The sequence below is a fragment of the Mytilus edulis genome, chromosome 10 (assembly GCF_963676685.1).
Source record: "Mytilus edulis chromosome 10, xbMytEdul2.2, whole genome shotgun sequence".
Taxonomy (NCBI): domain Eukaryota; kingdom Metazoa; phylum Mollusca; class Bivalvia; order Mytilida; family Mytilidae; genus Mytilus; species Mytilus edulis.
Genome location: NC_092353.1, coordinates 11,555,007 through 11,576,911, shown reverse-complemented (window position 1 = coordinate 11,576,911; position 21,905 = coordinate 11,555,007). Strand labels below are relative to the sequence as shown.

General features: G+C 33.1%; 1 protein-coding gene across 3 annotated transcripts in view; it reads right to left on the bottom strand.

Moving 5' to 3' along the window:
* LOC139493400 (toll-like receptor 4) overlaps positions 1–21,905 on the bottom strand; it is a 111,215-nt gene that overhangs the window by 22,612 nt on the left and 66,698 nt on the right. The window contains exon 1 of one of the 3 annotated variants that reach the window (XR_011656997.1): positions 18,234–18,420. The exons of 1 other annotated variant lie outside the window; for it this stretch is intronic. Coding sequence is in view for 1 of the 2 variants with exons in the window: in XM_071281775.1 (XP_071137876.1) it covers positions 18,234–18,276 (43 nt within the window). In the remaining variant the exon portion in view is untranslated. Of the gene's footprint in view, positions 1–18,233; positions 18,427–21,905 lie in introns of those variants that run through there. One more of the 3 variants, XM_071281775.1, reaches the window with a different exon arrangement.

Genomic DNA, 21,905 nt, shown 5'->3' with positions numbered 1-21,905 from the left:
ACAAACCCTTGTCATGGCTCCGTTTTATTGATGATATTGACATGAAATGGAACGATACTGCAGAACATTTGCAAGATTTCCTAGATCATTGTAATCAGTTCCATCACTCAATTAAATTTACATCTGAATTTTCAAGCGAGAAAATTGCTTTTCTCGACACCACCACATTTGTAAAAAAAGGGGGTCATGACAACTGATCTTCACACAAAGAAAACTGATAAACACCAGTTCCTTTCTCCAAAAAGTTGTCACCCGAAACACTGCTCCAGGAGTATACCTTACAGTCAAGCCATCAGACTAAAGCGAATTTGCTCCTCGGAATCCAAACTTAACTATCGTTTGGGACAACTAAAAACACAGCTGAAATCAAGAGGATATAAAACCAAAAACATCACAGACGCTTTTGATAAAGCCCAAGAAAAAGATCGAGCTAGCCTCATGGAATACAAAGATAAGACGACCCGTGCAGATAGAATTCCGTTTGTTGTAACCTTCCATCCCGATTTGACAAATATTTCATCTACTATCCGAAAGCACTGGCGTCTTATCGAAAATGACTCTTCCTTAAAAGAAATTTTTCCATCACCTCCTGTTATTGCCTATCGCAGACCCAAAAATCTCAAAGACATACTTGTGACATCAAAAGTAAAGAAACAAGAAACTTCTAAATTTGGGTGTTACAAACAATGCGGTAGAAGCAATTGTAAGTGCTGTAAAGCCGCCAACACTGACCACTCTTTCAGCAGCACAGTAACAAAGCAGCGATACAACATCTATGTTACATCTAATTGCAAAACGGAAAATAGTATTTATATTCTTACTTGTGGAACTTGCAAGCTGCAGTATGTTGGTGAAACAGAAACTACATTCAACATCAGACTTAACAATCACCGGTCGTTCTATACAAAAGGAAGAAACTGTCCAATTACGAGACACCTCTTTAGAACAGGACATACTTTTGATAATATCACCTTTCAAATAATTGAGGTAAATCAAAATTGGGACTCCGAAAGGAGAAAACAGAGAGAAAGGTTCTGGATGCATCAGCTACGTACTCTTGAACCTGATGGACTTAATGAGAGGGATGAAAAACAGTTCTACCCAAAACCAAAGGAATAAATCATGAATTTCATTCTATTTAACTAAAACAACTATTTGTTTAGATTTAAAAATTGTTATGTACAATAAACGGCAAAAATATTTTGTTTATATACCCCATCAATCAAAATATTAAACTTTTACACAAAAACGTCAAGCTACAAAGATATTTTTGTCATGCATCCGATTTCACCTAGATAGATGCACACGCCTCAACTCAGCTAGTCAAAATCTACACTAGACCAAATTGGGCAAAATGTGATACCAACATATACACATCAACATTAAAACAAGAGCTGGAATGCGAAAGCCGAAGAAAAGAAAGTAGCGTGGAGGAACGTATCAAACTTCTTGAAAAATCAATCCATAAGGCAGGAAAAAAATCCATACCCAAATATAGGCAACTCAAAAGTCTAAAAACAGTAGGCAAGGGTATTTGGAACAGAAAAATAAGCGAAGCATCTAGAGATTCAAAGAATGCCCATACTTTATGGAAAAGGAAAATTAATAGTCATCAAAATGCTGACACGGAAAAAATCAACCTCACCAGCAAAAAGCGAGAATTAAGACAGCTACAAAGACAAGCCTACGCCTCCAAGAAAGAAAAATTTATCAACGATATCATGCAAGCCTCCCAGAGAGACAGCAAAACCTTTCATAAACTTGTCAAACAACGAAGATCGAAACATGATACCAACACAGATATATTATATATTGGAAACAAAGCATTCGAAGGAGAAAAGATTCTATCAGCCTGGCAAACACATTTTGAAACACTGGGAACACCAAACTTCGATGAAAATATTTTTGACCTAGAGCGTTTAGAATTAGCAAAATTACAAAATAAGATAATACCGGAATTGGACATCCAAAATAAAGAAATAACAAAAGCTACACCAACAGAAATTGAATCTGCAATTAGAAAATTAAATACAGGAAAAGCGTCCGATGATAACGGCATAGTATCTGAACACTACATACATGCCATTGATGTAATCACTGATGAAATAACTGACATTATAAATCAAATTTTTGAAGAATTAGACGTACCTCAGAGTCTAAAAAATGGAATTTTGACACCTGTCTTGAAAAAGAAAAAAGATAAAACTATACCTGGAAACTACAGAGGTATTGTTGTCACTAGTATATTCTCCAAGATATTTGAAACAATAATAAAAGACAGACTAGAACCTGAGCTATTTCCATCTCAAAATACTCTACAGAGAGGATTCACAGAAGGCGCGTCAAGCCTATTTACAGCTTTTATAGTCTCTGAAACAACTATGCTATACAAGTTCCTAAAGATTGTACTAGAGCTATTAACATTAGACGCAGAAAAAGCTTTTGACACTGTTACCCATGAAATAATGCTGAACAAAATGTTCCATGATGGGATTAGAGGAGATATGTGGGTATTACTGAAAAACATCTATACCAATATGACACTGCAAGTTAAATGGGGAGACTAAACAACCCAACATGTCAAAATACAACAAGGAATACGTCAAGGAGCTAAACTATCTACTCTCCTGTACAAAAGGTATAACAACACTATCCTAAATTCCATCACAGGCAGTCACCTTGGAGCAAAGATAGGTACCATCTGCGTAGCTTCACCAACCTGTGCGGACGACATCGCCCTACTAGGGGAACCACAGGATATACAAGCAATGCTCAATATTATTGAATTCCATACAAAGAGAGACATGGTGAAAATAAACCCAGAAAAATCAGAAGTCCTATGTACATCTAAAGGAAAGAACTACCAACAAAAAGCATACACCCTCGGTGAGAAACAAATCAACAGAGTAGACAAGCTAAAACATCTTGGTATCACAAGGAACGTCAAAAGCAAAGTAAATACTGATGAAAGGCTAAAAACTGGTAGACAAACCATATATGCACTTCTAGGATCTGGCCTACATGCACGTACAGGAATGTGCCCGTTGGTACTCTGCAAAATCTGGAAAACATATGTAGTCCCAAGATATCTCTATGGTCTGGAAGTACAAATCTGCACAAAAGCTGATATATCCGAGCTGGAAAAACTACAGAGGAAAATATTTAGACAATTCCTTAGTCTACCCGAAAGGACTGCATCCTCTGCACTATATATTCTCCTAGGAGCTGAACCAGTTGAAACTATATTAGACAGAAATTTGCTTTCATTATTCCTCACAATCTCTCGGCTAGATAATGCCATAGAAAAGAAAATCCTACAATGGGAACTTGAAATCGGAAAGGACTTCACAGAATCCTTCATAAACAGAATAGACAAAGTTTGAATAAATACAGTCTACCAAATCCAAAAGAAATTTTAGAAAACCCGCCATCAAAATACAAATGGAAAAACATGCTGAAAAAAGCCATAAATATATACTGGTCAAATATCTGGAAAGAGGAATGCTTGATAAAAACAACGATTAAGTACTTGACAATCCAAGAAAATCCTACTGAAAACCCACATAATATCTGGAAAGCTGCCAGAAACAATCAGAATGACATTCGAAAAGCAGAATTCAAAAGTAGATTAATAACTGGAACCTACATGCTACAAACAACTAAAGCAAAATTTAGCAAAAATCAAATTTCAGGAATATGTGAGCTATGTACCAGAGCTGAGGAGGACATTAAGCACTTTCTGCTGGATTGTGAGTCTCTGGAGAGTGTTCGACTTAAACAGATGAACAAACTTCTATCTTTAACCGAGCTGAAAGGGGGAGGTGATAAAGCTAATTATAAAGAGGAGGATGTGCTTCAAATTATAATGGACTGCTCGAAGCTATCAACAACTAGCCTATCCCACCTAAAAGCAAATGACCTGATAGAAATAGAAAAACAATCGCAAAATTTCTGTCACCAAATGCATAAGGAGCGCACAAAAATGCAAACACGATGATACATGAAGTAGAGTCTGAAGTGAAACTGCTGAACCACCCAAGTACTTCTCTTCAAGACCCTCAGCAAAGTGAATTTACATTTAAACAACAACGCTGTTATTATATCCAACTATATAAACTGCATATATACAAAAAGGAAAGATGGACCAAGCAGTATGCATGGAATGCCAAGCTAACTGCCTCCATCTACGACTAGATTAGTTGCTTACATCTAATTATATGCTTAGACCTTGGCAGGAGTTCACCTTTTACTCAAATTTTACGATATATGAAAGATTTTTATTAGTTAATGATAATTTTTTATTTTTAATTGGTTACATTATCTCTTAAAAGCTATTACCATACTGCCATATATTTAATCCCATTCTTATTGTTTTGATTGATCTACCGTACTTATTTTTACCTTTTACCCTTTGATTTTATCATTTCTCTTTCACATTTAAATCCTTTTTTTTTAAAACATATGATAGTAACGTCTCATAAAAAGGGATCAAAACTGTTTTTAAAATCATAAACTCCAACCTAGGTAGAATCAATTCATAAATGATGTAAATAGCACATAATTTTAAACAATTGTTCTTAAAATTCACAGTTTTACCTGTATATAAGGTTTTTTTAAACTTGAGCACCACACCACACTGTAAATATCTGTAAATATTTTAAAACCATATATCCCCAAGTGGGAGTGCTCCGATATATAACGGAGGAATCTACCTGAACAGAACAGAACAGAAGCTAATTTGTTTAGCGAAATATTGCGTGAATAATATATAAAATATAACAACTAATTTTATAACACTCATTAGTGTGTTAAAGTTACATTCTTAGACACTTATATATATATATATATATATATGTTACAGTGAATTTGTATAATCAGGGATTATGTAGAATCCCTGATTTTTCAGGGAATATGTAGAATCACTAAAATCATTAGTAATTATATATAATCCCTGAAAATGACCAGTGATTTTACATAATCACTGAACATTTTAATAATTATTCTACAAATTCCCTAATATGATTTCAGGGATTATGAATAATTTAATGATCCTTTGTTTGATAAAAAAAAATATTATAGACAAATTATATTTTTTTTCTTTCAATAATTTCTTGCCAGATGAAATACTTTTGCTTTTAAACACAGAGGATGATCTAAAAGATAAAACCAAGACAGGGTTTCGAGATAAAGTTGAAGACTTCAAAATTAATGATATCAACATTCCCTTTATAGCAATAGCTTAACATGTATTGTTTGTTTACTAAAAGCCAGCGTCAAATAAATATTCAGGTATAAAAGAAGATGTGGTGTTATTGTCAATGAGACAACTGTTAACAAGAGACTAAAATGACACAGAAATTAACATCTATAGGTCACCGTACGGCCTTCAACATTGAGCAAAGACCATACCGCATAGTCAGCTATAAAAGGCCCCGAAATGACAATGTAAACAATTCAAACGAGAAAACTAACGGCCTTATTTATGCTCTATTTTTAAATCCACAAAGCATGTTATTTGTGATACATGTAAAGCAAATGGTGAAGAAGATTATGGAGCATCTGTTTTGTGTGGTTTTTGTTTTTGTTTAAATGAACAAGACATTCAAACTGTGAGAACTAAGGCATATAAATGTAGGAAAAACAGGCAGAACTTAGGATTGACACATATAGAAACAAATTTTAGAGGAAGCTTGCATTTGGTGTAATATTCTCATAGCAATTCCACATGGTAAAAAAGGAAAGGGAAACCCGAAAAACATAATGACAATTGTTTATAAAAAAAAGTCTGAAAAAGAATATCGCCTGACTACAAAACATGGTATCTTTCTTGCTCGAACTTGTCACGGTTGCAAATTCCCATCTTTTGTTGGGGGTACCTTCAGATGTTTTACTGAACACTTTATTTCACTTAGGCGTGTCGTTAAAATCTGATTCGATATGTGCAGGAAAAGGTTTTCTAAAATGTGGATATTGTGGTAATAACAGATGTGAAGCATATTACTTTGATATATTGTGTTTCACATTTTCATGTAGTGTGCCTAACATTTTAAAAAATTTGGGTTATCATTTTGATATATTCTGCTTAACATTTTACAATTATGTTACTTTTATATAATGTTGTTTTTATGTGATTTTATAGAATAAATAATTTCAATTTTATTCATTTTCTTTATAAATAAAACTATTTCTTCATTTCAGTTATTATGTAGAATCCCTGACGTTTTTTCTAGTGATTATACATAATCCCTGAAAATTTTAGTGATTATATATAATCCCTAAACTAGCCAGTGATTCTACATAATCCCTGAAAATTTCAGGGATTCTACATAATCACTGATTATACAAATTCACTGTAACATATATATATACAACTCGTCTAAACATCAACCCAACAATGTTAGATCTGTAAATTTGCTTTCGCAAATTTTTGGTTCTTCCCTCGCCGGGATTCGAACCCATGCTACTGTGATATCGTGACACCAAATCGCCTGCACTGCAGCCGTCCCGCTAGACCACACGACCACCTGGGCTCTCTAAAAAGAGCTTTCGCTGGCCGTGTGTTACCTTTCCTCGTCAGTTTTAATCTAGCGGCGTACTACAGTACATGATATATAAGGCATGAAGATGTTATTGTTACAGATAGGCTAAATTATCCATAGTAAAGGATCCTACAAATTAATGTAATATACAGTCACAGAAAATAATTATATTTATAAGTACGTCTGAGTCAGTGACAACTCTACAACAGATGTATCCATCGGATCGCCATCAATGATGGTGATACATGGCTGTGTACATAATGTATATACAACTCGTCTAAACATCAACCCAACAATGTTAGATCTGTAAATTTGCTTTCGCAAATTTTTGGTTCTTCCCTCGCCGGGATATATATATATTTATATTAAGATACATTTTATACATCTTGTGATCAATTTTATTTGGCAATCGCCAATGGTAGTCAGCAGGGTATTGGAACATCAGTTGTTCGACCTGTTAGTCAAATGCGTTTTGTTTAAATATACTTTTTCACTTTTTTGGTCTTTTGGAAAATGTTGTTTGTGCTGTTTTTAGTCCCTTCTACAACGAAATTTGCTTTACATGCACACGTATAAAAATTGCGGTTTTTATCCAATGCATTCATAGATTTGAACGTAGTTTTCAATTTAGACTCGTTTATATTTTTTCGTTTGGGCTTGTATCATATTTTCCCTCCGGTTTATATGATCCGTTCATCCTATATTGACTCTTAAAATTCAAGAGTCTATCTCAAAATGAGGGTACTTTTTCTAAAAATGAGGGTACTTTTTATATGGCCTTCCAAATACCGTTTCGATCCCTAACATTACTGAAGAGACATTTATTGTCGAAATCCGGATCTGATGTACTAAAAACATATTGACACCGTATGTCATCGTCGCCGCAACTTAAAAAAAAAATATGTTTAGTATTAAATTTATATTAAGATCCATTTTGTTACATCTTGTGATCAATTTTATTTGGCAATCGCCAATGGCAGTCAGCAGGGTTAAAGAACATCAGTTGTTCGACCTGTTAGTCAAATGCGTTTTGTTTAAATATACTTTTTCACTTTTTTGGTCTTTTGGAAAATGTTGTTTGTGCTGTTTTTAGTCCCTTCTAGAACGAAATTTGCTTTACATGCACACGTATAAAAATTGCGGTTTTTATCCAATGCATTCATAGATTTGAACGTAGTTTTCAATTTAGACTCGTTTATATTTTTTCATTTGGGCTTGTATCATATTTTCCCTCCGGTTTATATGATCCGTTCATCCCTATATTGACTCTTAAAATTCAAGAGTCTATCTCAAAATGAGGGTACTTTTTCTAAAAATGAGGGTACTTTTTATATGGCCTTCCAAATACCGTTTCGATCCCTAACATCACTGAAGAGACATTTATTGTCGAAATCCGGATCTGATGTACTAAAAACATATTGACACCGTATGTCATCGTCGCCGCAACTTAAAAAAAAATATGTTTAGTATTAAATTTATATTAAGATCCATTTTGTTACATCTTGTGATCAATTTTATTTGGCAATCGCCAATGGCAGTCAGCAGGGTTAAAGAACATCAGTTGTTCGACCTGTTAGTCAAATGCGTTTTGTTTAAATATACTTTTTCACTTTTTTGGTCTTTTGGAAAATGTTGTTTGTGCTGTTTTTAGTCCCTTCTACAACGAAATTTGCTTTACATGCACACGTATAAAAATTGCGGTTTTTATCCAATGCATTCATAGATTTGAACGTAGTTTTCAATTTAGACTCGTTTATATTTTTTCGTTTGGGCTTGTATCATATTTTCCCTCCGGTTTATATGATCCGTTCATCCTATATTGACTCTTAAAATTCAAGAGTCTATCTCAAAATGAGGGTACTTTTTATATGGCCTTCCAAATACCGTTTCGATCCCTAACATCACTGAAGAGACATTTATTGTCGAAATCAGGATATGGTGTATTAAAAGAATATTGACACCGTATGTCATCGTCGCCACAAGTTAAAAACAAAATTTTTCTGTTTAGTATTAAATTTATATTAAGATCCATTATGTTACATCTTGTGATCTATTTTATTTGGCGATGGTAGTCAGCAGGGTTAAAGAACATCAGTTGTTCAACCTGTTAGTCAAATGTGTTTTGTTTAAATATACTTTTTCACTTTTTTGGTCTTTTGGAAAATGTTGTTTGTGCTGTTTTTAGACTCTTCTACAACGAAATTTGCTTTACATGCACACGTATAAAAATTGCGGTTTTTATCCAACGCAATCATAGGTTTGAACGTAGTTTTCAATTTAGACTCGTTTATTTATTTATTTTTTTGTTTGGGCTTCCCTCCGGTTTATATGACCCGTTCATCCTATATTGACTCTTAAAATTCAAGAGTCTATCTAAAAATGAGGGTACTTTTTCTAAAAATTAAGGTACTTTTTATATGGCCTTCCAAATACCGTTTCGATCCCTAACATCACTGAACAGACATTTATTGTCGAAATCCGGATCTGGTGTACTAAACAAATATTGACACCGTATGTTTGTGGCATACATCGTCGCCACAAGTTAAAAAAAAAATTTCTTCTGTTTAGTATTAAATTCATTTTAAGATCCATTTTGTCACATCTTGTGAGCAATTTTATTTGGCAATCGCCAATGGCAGTCAGCAGGGTTAAAGAACATCAGTTGTTCAACCTGTTAGTCAAATGCGTTTTGTTTAAAAATACTTTTTTTCACTTTTTTGGTCTTTTGGAAAATGTTGTTTGTGTTGCTTTTAAACCCTTCTAGAACGAAATTTGCCTTTCATGCACACGTATAAAATTGCGCTTTTATCCAACGCAATCATAGGTTTGAACGTAGTTTTAAATTTAGACTCGTTTATATATATATATATATTGTATCTTGCATTAATTTGTGGGATCCTTTACAATAGATAATTGAGCTGATCTGTAACAATAACATCTCTATGCCTTACATTTGTATATATCATGTACTGCAGTACGATGCTAGATTAAAACTGACGAGGAAAGGCAACACACGGCCACCGAAAGCTTAATTATTGTGAAGCCCAGGTGGTCGTGTAGTCTAGCGGGACGGCTACAATGCAGGCGATTTGGTGTCACGATATCTCAGTAGCATGGGTTCGAATCACGGCCAGGGAAGAACAAAAAAATTGCGAAAGCAAATTTACAGATCTAACATTGTTAGGTTGATGTTTAGACGAGTTGTATGTCAGTGACAACTCTACAACAGATGTATCCATCGGATCACCGGAAATGATGGTGATACATGGCTGTGTACATAATGTATATACAACTCGTCTAAACATCAACCCAACAATGTTAGACCTGTAAATTTGATTTCGCAAATTTTTTGTTCTTCACCGCGGGATTCGAACCCATGCTACTGAGATATCGTGACACCAAATCGCCTGCATCGCAGCCGTCCCGCTAGACCAAACGACCACCTGGGCTTCACAATAATAAAGTTTTCGGTGGCCGTGTGTTACCTTTCCTCGTCAGTTTTAATCTAGCGGCGTACTACAGTACATGACATATAAGGCATGGAGATGTTATTGTTACAGATCAGCTCAATTATCTATAGTAAAGGATCCTACAACTTAATGCAAGATACAGTCACAGAAAATAATTATATTTATAGGTACGTCTGAGTCGGTGACAACTTTACAACAGATGTATCCATCGGATCACCAGCAATGATGGTGATACATGGCTGTGTACATAATGTATATACAACTCGTCTAAACATCAACCCAACCATGTTAGATCTGTAAATTTGCTTTCGCAAATTTTTTGTTCTACCCTTGTGGGATTCGAACCCGTGCTACTGAGATATCGTGACACCAGATCGCCTGCAATAACATCTCCATGCCTTATATATCATGTACTGTAGTACGCCGCTAGATTAAAACTGACGAGGAAAGGTAACACACGCCCACCGAAAGCTTTATTATTGTGAAGCCCAGGTGGTCTTGTGGTCTAGCGGGACGGCTGCAGTGCAGGCGATTTGGTGTCACGATATCTCAGAAGCATGGGTTCGAATCCCGCGAGGGAAGAACAAAACATTTGCGAAAGCAAATTTACAGATCTAACATTGTTGGGTTGATGTTTAGACGAGTTGTATATACATTATGTACACAGCCATGTATCACCATCATTGCTGGTGATCCGATGGATACATCTGTTGTAGAGTTGTCAATGACTCAGACGTACGTAAAACAATTACTGCTAGCTCTTGTCTAACCACCATGAAAAACAAGTTTTTTCCAATAAAACATATTCCCAAATAATATAATATATAAACAGAAAATGTGGTATAATTGCCAATGAGACAACTTTCACCAAGAGAACAAATAACACATAATCAACAAATATAGAGCACCGTACGGTCTTCACCAATGAGAAAAACCAATACTAAATTGTCAGATATATTAATATGTTCAAGATAAAAACCACTTGTATATGTTCGAATATATATTGACTCAAGTCAACAATCAGAGGCTTGTTAGATATTTCTTAGATTTTTGAACGAACAATTAACAACTTTCTTCACTCTTTGTGATACATTTATTAAATTTTCTTATAATTGTGACTTGTTGGTTATTTCTTACAGGCAGATATATTACAATACACGGACCAGAATATATTACAATGTTTGCATTACCTATTCATTAGGTCATTGATGATTGTTAAAGGTTAATCACATGCTTAATGCAGCGCGTATTTGCGTTGTCTTCAATATTTTACAAAACTCTCATACTTATCACTTGTTTTCAAATTGTATCTACTTTCTGAATTGCACAGTTATGTTGATTTTGAAAACGATGAGTTCGACGATTTACCATTAGAGAAATATTTGAACATCTCATGAGATTTCGATATAACTTAATAACAATTTATATTTTTTAATCCGAATGGTATTAGATATCAATAGATTCAAACTTATTATTTCGAGTTGATATCAAACGATGTCCAATTCTTACTCGTTATAAAACCTACAAAAAATTAACTGGTAAACAAAGTTATACTGCTGTTTGTGCAAAATAATCCACAAAACAATTTTAATAGGGGGTAACCCCTTTCAGCAATCAAAACCGGACTTTACAGTAATTCTAAATTCAACTACCCTGAGTTCTCATAGGGTTTAAACACACGTAAGCATACTTATAGGGTGTGTATCAATGAAATAATATTTTTGTTGTCCAATTGGTAACTTTGCTTTGTGTGGGACACCTGAGAAAATTTCCGGAAAGTACGATTTATAAAATTCGGAAGTTCAGCTTCGTCAGATTTTATGCTAAAGGTTGCATTTCTGTAAATATTGACAATGCAATTTCCCATAGGAACTCCTTTTACGGCTAAAACTGTACCACTTTTACTATGAAGTTTTGAATAAAATCTTATCCTAGAATTGAAAGTTCATATGCACTACCAATTTTTTCAAAGGTCAAAATATAGGGCTGTGCGGCATATTTTCAACGTTTACATGCTCTGAACTTCTCACAGTTTAAACTAACACTAATTTTCTTAACTACCCCTACCTCGAATAAAAGTTTACCACGGATTTTAATATAAACAAATTGCACATGTATATTTACTGGTAACATTCCCAAGTTATATCTCTATCAGATGGAACACAGAGATCATAGCTGGAATCCAGTATGTAAACAAAATTGATTTTCTATGAATTTTCTAAATCTCTCCAAAAGAGTTGTGGTTTGAGAAACAGCTGTATTTATAAAATGCAACTGATAATTCTTTTTAATTGACAATAACATTGGACATCTGTATAAGTATGTGTTTACTCTTTTATCTAATTCATTTTCAAAATACTAAAGACATCGGCAATTTTTGTTCTCTGCTTGGACACATAATATGACTTATAAAAAGAAAATCTAAATTCTGTTATTAGATATTTTAAAAAGTTATACTTACTATCTGTGATTTTATATCAAAATATATAAGATGTTGCAATTTAATAACAAAATCCATTTTACTTCTTTTAAATGTGTGCAATTCAGAAAGTAGTGAGCATAATCTTCTTCTTCGTTACAAAAATGCACTTATTGATCTTAGCAACTTCCACTGCAATAACAGTTTCTTTCGTTGGAACAGTTAGTTGTAATAATCGCCATCCCCACCCCCCCCCCCAACCCGTCAAATTCCAAGATTTTTTTTTGTTTAAATCAGGAATATCTCTAAAATATTTTAGAGGTTTAATATTACTAAAACTTATAATACATATTGATAAATTTCTTTTTGAAACATTTCAGTATTATTAAGTGATAAAAGCTAATAAATTGCAAGTTTACCATTTACCAAAATTAATACGTTTACCAATGATGCTTTTAAAGCCACGAAACAACAATTTTTAACCTCCTTTTTATATGGAGCTACCATCATGTTTCTTTTAAACATTGTCCGGTTTCCCACTACACATATATTTATATCTACTGTTTTATATTTTTTTCGATCATTTTGTGCTACCCAAAACAGTGAACTAAGACAATATTAAAGTCCGTAATATTAGGATTTTTTCTAAAATTGAAAGATTTCTATATTTTTCCATATCACAAATAATTTATTCATGTTTTTTTTTTATCATTTTACCATTCCAGTTTATCATGTTCGAAAAACACCCGTTAAGCTTTAATAGGTTTAGCTGTCCACTTAATCCCGACAATGTTAACTTTACATGATTTCAATTTCCCAATCCATCATCCTATTATCTAATAGAAGACACGATTAGAACCAAAACATTCTATCTCGTTCTTTGCATTTATTTAGCACATCGTTTGTATCCAAAACATTTTATCTCGTTCTTTGCATTACTTTAGCACATCGTTTGTATCCAAAACATTTTATCTCGTTCTTTGCATTACTTTAGCACATCGTTTGTATCCAAAACATTTTATCTCGTTCTTTGCATTACTTTAGCACATCGTTTGTATCCAAAACATTTTATCTCGTTCTTTGCATTACTTTAGCACATCGTTTGTATCCAAAACATTTTATCTCGTTCTTTGCATTACTTTAGCACATCGTTTGTATCCAAAACATTCTATCTCGTTCTTTGCATTAATTTACCACATCGTTTGTATCCAAAAAAGCGTTGTGTCGTACGCTAATTATGATCGAAATCTTTTAAAATACTATGACTTTTTCCATCTAGTTTTATATCTATTCCTTTTTATTGTTCCTTGATCTCTTGGTCATAATTTCAACAGCCAAAACAAATAAAACAGCCGAAATAAGACATCATTATGTCACATGACTTTTTACCATTTTCTGATACTCACCAATTGTTTACATACTGTTACATTGTTTTAACAGGTTATACACGATTCTAAAATGTTTCAAAGTCCAGAACATCCCATTCGGATTGGATGTATATTCAACTGTACCCCCTTTATCTTTTTATAGTTAAATCGTACCAAGCAAGAACAGGGAAATCATTTTATAATAAACATAAGTGTCACAAAACATGTTATTGTCCTATAATACAAAGCCTGATTTACTTTAAAGAGAACACATATTTATTTCCAATGTATAACGAAAGAACTAGGAATCCAAAGCGAGAGTGAAAATCTAGCTTATACCGCCACATTATTTCATATGTTACAAATATATCCTTGAGTTTTCTGTCTTTGTGTATTTAAATCTCAAGATGACCAACATATTAAATCGGCAGTGTTAATCAGGTAGGGAGATAATCTTTTACGTTTAACAGTTGTATCATATTTTTTTTAATTTATCCAAGCTAAACATTTCTATAACCCATGTATTTTAATAACGACAATATTTCTGTTTTTTCTTCTTCTTCAAAACATGGCAATTGTAGCAACTTATATCTATTTTTGTAAAGAAAAAAGCTACTTTGTGAAGTACAAAACTGATTCCAATAACAAATACAAAGTTGATTTTATTCAAATTGGTTGAACTATTGATCGGGAACAAGTGGATTGATATTGGAACAGATAGGCAGTTTTCGGACGAATATTCTTTGTGCGCCACACCACCTGCCGGCTTGTATTTTTCTATATAAACTAGAACATATCCGTGATATCGCGCGTCCGTGACTGAACAAAAGTATATAACTATGCGTAAGCCTTATCTTAGTATTGGGTTTGTCATCTGAAAAAATCATGCCGATTATGAGACGCGCAGTTTTCTCTGCTTTCAAAATCTTTCTGTTTGAACCCGTCGACCTGGAACTTATCAATTATTGGTAATATTAATTATTTGGAAAACAAAAGGTCCTGGAATGCAGTTTTTTTTAATCAACAGCATTGTCCTATTTTAGGTTATAAATAAAGAATTCTTTGATTCGCTGATTTACGTCATTCCCGCTAACAAATTTAAAACTGTACCTATACGCCTTATTTTAAGTCCAGAATTTTAGTATTCGTATTGTCATCTTAAAAAGTCTTACTGATTAAAATACTACAATAGGGAACAATTTGACAATGATTGAATTTAGTAGTGTTAACCCTGTGATTATGATCCGTGTATATAGCAAAATCCGAATTACACCGTTTGGTGGTGCGCCTGTCAGATGCGGAACGTACAGATAAGGTAACAGGTGAATATACTATTGGTATCGGTATAGGATCGACCCGGAACTTGTTAATTATTGGCAATATTAATTATGTGGAAAACAAATGGGTCTGGAGTGGTGTCATTTTTAATCAACACCATTGTCCTATATTGGCTATATATAAAATTGAAGTCTCTGATTTGTCGTTTTTACCTTATGACGGCTGACAAATTGGACCTCGTTATTTTAGTATTATAGATAAGACAAAACCTTCTCATTTCAAAGTTGTATCTCTTTTATCTTGATACTCAGAGATCCAGGTTGCTACCATATACATACTCTAATGTCTCTGATACATTTTGGTAGTTTCCTGAATGTGGCAACATATGAATGACTGGAACCTGTGACTTAATTCATGATTTGAACTTCGCAATTATATACTTACCTTTTGATAACATTAACTTCGCTTTTTTTCAATCGTTTAATGTATATTTATCTCAAATATAACCTGTACATTGGAGCATTTTCACACTATAAAACTTGTATATTTTGATACGTATCTTTCATTATGATTAAACTGTGGACAAGTCACGATTAGTGTTTTATATCTTGACAATTTATGAATTTGCAGCAAAAAACATAACATGCATTGTATCAAGCTAAGGTTTTTGATTTATCACTCATTTAAATTTTCTAGGAACAAGTCTTCTAGTGTTTTAATTTTATGTTAAATCATATTCAAAACAAACAGAAACTAATCTTTTAGAAAGGATGTAAATATGCCAAAGTATATACCTCTATATAATATAAAATAAAATTGAGAAAGGAAATGGTGAATATGTCAAAGCGACAACCACCCGACCATAGAGCAAACAACAGCCGAAGGCAACCAATGGGTCTTCAATGTAGCGAGAATTCCCGCACCCGTAGGTGTCCTTCAGCTGGCCCCTAAAATATGCATAATAGTACAGTGATAATGGACGTCATACTAAACTCCGAATTATACACAAGAAACTAAAATTTAAAATCATACAAGACTAACAAAGGCCAGAGGCTCCTGACTTGGGACAGGCGCAAAATTGCGGCGGGGTTAAACATGTTTATGAGATCTCAACCCTCCCCCTATACCTCTAGCCAATGTAGAAAAGTAAAACAATAACAATACGCACATTAAAATTCAGTTCAAGAGAAGTCCGAGTCTGATGTCAAAAGATGTAACAAAAGAAAATAAATAAAATGACAATAATACATAAATAACAACAGACTACTAGCAGTTAACTGACATGCCAGCTCCAGACCTCAATTAAACTGATTGAAAGATTATGTCTTCATCATATGAATATCAGGTACAATCCCTCCCGTTAGGGGTTTAGTATCATACTATCATAAAATATATGAGAAGAACATAACCCGTGTCATGCCAACAACTGTTTTTTTAGAAATAAATGTGTTTAGTTCCGATGCAAAGACCCTATCAGTGAATCAATGTTAAAGCCAAAATATGCAATCTTTAATGACCTGACAACAGTATCGTAACTATATCCCCTTTTAATAAGTCTATTTAAAGGTTTTGTTAGTTTCTGAGGAGAATACTGACATTTTTGTGCTTTATAAAGAATATTTCCATAAAATTTTGGATGTGAAATACCTGAACGTATAAGATGTCTGCATGTTGAGTTATATTTACGAATTATTTCCTTATACCGGTGATAAAATTTAGTAAATGTTTTGACCAGTTTGTGATATCGAAAACCCTGGTGTAATAATTTTTCAGTAATACATAAATTTCTCTCGCTAAAATCTAATACATTGTTACATACACGAGCGAATCGTACAAGTTGAGATATATAAACACCATAAGATGGTGACAAGGGAACGTCACCATCTAAAAATGGATAATTAACAATAGAAAATGGAAAATCATCTCTTTTATCATAAATTTTTGTATTAAGCTTCCCGTTTATGATATAGATATCAAGATCGAGGAAAGGGCAGTGGTCATTGTTATCATTAGCTTTATTTAAAGTAAGTTCTACAGGATAAATTTCTTTAGTATACATACTGAAGTCGTCATTATTTAGAGCCAATATATCATCCAAATATCTAAAAGTATTGTTAAATTTTTGTATCAAATGTTGTTTTGATGGGTCTTTGCTAATTTTAGTCATAAATTGTAACTCATAACAATACAAAAACAGGTCCGCAATAAGTGGTGCACAGTTAGTCCCCATTGGAATTCCAATAACTTGACGATATACGGAATCTCCAAAGCGAACAAAAATGTTATCAAGTAAAAATTCAAGTGCATAAATAGTATCAAAGCATGTCCAATTGACCTAGTTCTTTTGTTTATTGCTACTAAAAAATGATCTAAAAGAGTTTGAACATATGTACTCGCATTCCGACTTTTTAAATGCCCAGTTAATTAGGGATGTGAATTTTTTCTTAATAAGAATATGAGGCAAAGTGGTATATAGGGTAGACAAATCAAAACTTTGAACAGATTCAAAATCACCAATATATGCATGCAATTTATCAAGTACTTCCAACGAGTTTTTGACACTCCAAAAGTAATTAATTCCACTATTTTCAAAGGCCTTATTTGAACAATTTATTATCAGGTTTTTTATTGTACCAAGTGTACTAGTAAGTAAAACAGACAATTTAGTAGTTGAACAATGGCTGGAAGATATATATAAGTTTATATGATGTTCATGTTTTTGTTATGCTTGATCTACACTAGCTAAGTCGTACATTTACGACTAATTTTTAAAATTGTCTTTTGAACAAGCTTGATTCACGCTCAGTGTTACAAAACAATTTGCTGTCCTGCAGCAAACACAAAATACCATATATGAAGTATTTTATATAAAGTAGAGATGACGAAATAAACGCGTAATACTGTAAACCAACTTATTTTCGCGGATACTTAATTTCGCGTTTTACCCTTCCTGGACCACTTCGCGGCTATTTGATTTCGCGATTTTCTGAAATTCAATAAGGAATTATCCAAGTATTACATATTCGCGACGATTAATATTCGCGTTATTTTTCTCCTCGCGAAAGTCGCGAAAATAAATTGCTCGCGAAAATAAGTTGGTTTACAGTAATCGATACATTGTATTCACAAATTAAAATAAAAAAAGAGAAATCTGACTTACCCTCGTGTACGGCTATCAATATATAAAGAATTAGACATTTCATAATGTTCGTGTTTCTGTCAACACTTCAAAATGCTTTCGTCACAACTACTAGATATATAATCATTTATATGTTATACACCTCAAAACATGTAATATGAGACTCTACTTCCTGGTGCGTTATAAAACTTACTGTTATTCAATGTAACTGCGTTCTGCCGGTATTCATATGAACATAATACTAAAAGTTAAAATGTTAAGTTATCGGAGACACTGTTCATTCATGGTATTTAAAGTCATAAGAAACCTCAAATAAAAAAATAAATAAATAATTCGTATGTTTTTTTATAACTCAATGGATAGTTTTCATTATAAAACTTATGTACATATACTTTTTTCTGAAGAAAATTCTTTAATTTATTCATTTTTAGAGGAAATTTAGTTTATTTTAATTGCCCCGACATATTTTCCGTTCTAAAGTGACCGCAGTGTGGCCCATCTCGTAAAAATCCGGTGATCACAATACGCATGGATGTCCTTAAAATAAACTAATATCTGAATTTACATGTTAAACACGTGCTCAATTTCCATGCTTTTTTGTTGATTTTTTGTCGATTATTGACAAACAGGTGATAATAGTTAAACTTCGGCTTCAAAACACGAACTTTAATTACCTGCCATATTTTCACAACAACACTGACCGATTGAAAAAAAAAATTGACGATTATACGAAATTTACACGAAAAAATGATAAATTCGTGCACAGAAGACGAAGTTAATGATGTCTGTATGCATTGGTTCAAGAATTGGAAGAACATTATTTTTCACCTGTCACTCGTTTCTTATGACTTTAAAGATTGAAAAAACTTAACTTACCATGTGAGGTTGAATTTAATTGATTTGAATTTTTTCCTACATAATCGTGCAAAGTATAAAATTTGTTATACCTATGATTTCTATTTCTCAAAAGAAAAATAACATTACATGTATATAGTGCAAGACTATATGTTTCTATGCGTTTCTATACTCACGATTGTAAGTATTTTCAAACATACATTAAATGGCACATTGCCAAAACATTATACTACCGGTACCAACAGTAGAATATCCACAGTGCTTTGCATATTTAAATGACTAAACTCATACTGTTGACACAAAAAGACCACACATTGTATGAATTATTGGCTTTAATGAGTTTTTTAAAACCACTGGATCGGAGTTAAACTGGGGGAAATTTGGTCCAGGAGTTACACGGGGTTAATCTTTGTACTCCAAAGTAAAGAATGCCTAAACCATTGGCATATATTGGAATTTTTGGTTTTGAAAATCTTCAACTTAATATTTGACTTTACATTCTGATCATGCATGGTAGTTTATGATTCAAATGAATACGAAACAGGCGTCTTAAATTCGACATTTTGTGCCTAGTATCTTTGATTAATTTATTTTAAAACTATTGATTTACTGAAAAATATCTTTTTTCGAAAATAGGTTTTGCGATTCATGTCTGTATTAGTATTTGTCTATTCAAATATTTTAAAGCATCACTAACTAACTTGTCGAAATGAGAGTTTATTTGTTCAGAATCGTTGGTACCGTTATCAACCCATTCAAACAATTTCGCCATTTTCTGTATATTTATCTATATTGGTGTCTGTGTTCTTTAAGAGTATAAGCTTAGTTTAAGACTTTAACGTTGACTTTGTCTTCGTTAAGGTAAATTGTTTTCAGTACATGTAAGATGTCAGCGTTACAGAACAATCATATTTGGAGAAACGACGAGAATAGCATATCAGTGCTATTCCATTGAACTGTATTTTTACAATCTTCATTAATTTTATAATATCAAAAGCAAAAAAAAATTGCATTTTATTATTTTTTTAGTTTCAGAATCAAATTCTGATGAATATACCATGAACATTGTGAACCAAATAGTTTTCATATATATTAATTCGGACAGACGAATCATTGCAATCTTTTTTACTAATGGAACACCTTCTAATTGGGGAGCAACTGTTTGTATTCAAGCATTGACACATCATGCAAGATAATCTAAAAGTTGACGACAAGAAAATTTTAATAAACCAAGGAGTTGAAAGAAATGAAAATAAGAAAATTTCACTAGATCAGCAAATAGTGATTTTAGAATGGAGCATGCTTTGATTAAAAGTCACAATGTAGGTTGAGGTGATTTTGTTCTTTAGTATCAAATGTCGCAGCTTTGCGTTAAAGCGATACAAGTAAATATTTCTTTCACATCGGCTCAAGTCTATTCCATAGATGTTTGTAAATTTCTCGAAATGCCTTTGAAATCAAAACTAAGTCACGGAAAATATTTCACAACGACAAAATGTTGATCCTGATGATTTCAATTACAGTGTAGATGTTGTCAAAATAAATACAACGTGGAATGCTAAAGGATTTCACGACTTCCATAACTCAAACAAACGAAATCATGATAAATTGCGAGAAATTATGCGGGAACCTGAAAAAAAATGGAAGTGGTTGCGATTTCATATCTGTACATTTCAAACACCCAAAACATACTATGACTAAAGACCGCTTAGACGACATGCATGTTATTTAATGACTTATTGGAATGTTATGTAAACGATTAAAGGTTTTAAAGGTGGATTTCAATGGAATAGAAGCGAAGCACCACCATATTTTGGAAGAGGTTGAACATTAGATACATTGTATCAGGCGATACAAAAATTCAAGAATATTTAAATTATCAGGGTCAGTAAATCGATGCTTGCTTTAGGTTATCTGCAATCATAACCGATTGTTGCTGGGTACGTGGTTAGATATAGGAAGATTTGGTGTGAGTGCCAATGAGACAACTCTCCATCCAAATAACAATTTTAAAAAAAGTAAACCATTATAGGTCAATGTACGGCCTTCAACACGGAGCCTTGGCTCACACCGAACAACAAGCTATAAAGAGCCCCAAAATTACTAGTTTAAAACCATTCAAACGGGAAAACCAACGGTCTAATATATATAAAAAAACGAGAAACGAGAAACACGTATAAATAACATAAACAAACGACAACTACTGTACATCAGATTCGTGACTTAGGACAGGTCCAAACATTTGCAGCGGGATTAAACGTTTTAATGGATCCAAACCTTCTCCCTTTTTCTATTACAATAGCATGACATCACACCATAGAAAAACACACGGTAAAATATCAATTGGCAGGTTTAACTCAATCAAAAAACGTAAATGAATAATGCCCATTTTCTATTTCCTACATTAAGCATTTGTGTACTGTCAGTTTTGTTGCCTTTGTTTTTGATATGGTGCTGTCTATTTTTCACCCATGAGTTGAATTGTTTTTTTCTTGTATCGTTCGTCTCTGTTCTACAAAAATAGCATACACTGTTCGACATATAAATGACTTATCATGCGTATAAGAATCCAAAGCCGACACGAATAAGCATTGAAAATAATAATAATGCTTGTAGATCAATAAACCATGGACAACTTTTCTTAAGTTATGGACTGAAAAATGGTTTGATTCAAGTAAGTGGATTAATGTAAGCGCAAGTACTATTCAAACAGCAGCATTCAGGTTATGCATAGCTAGGAGCAGGAAACCCATTATAATTGTCATCCTCAACAAAGATGAAATATACTCTCCAACAACGTATTAGGTTTTGATTTTACCATCTCTCTTCTCGATGATA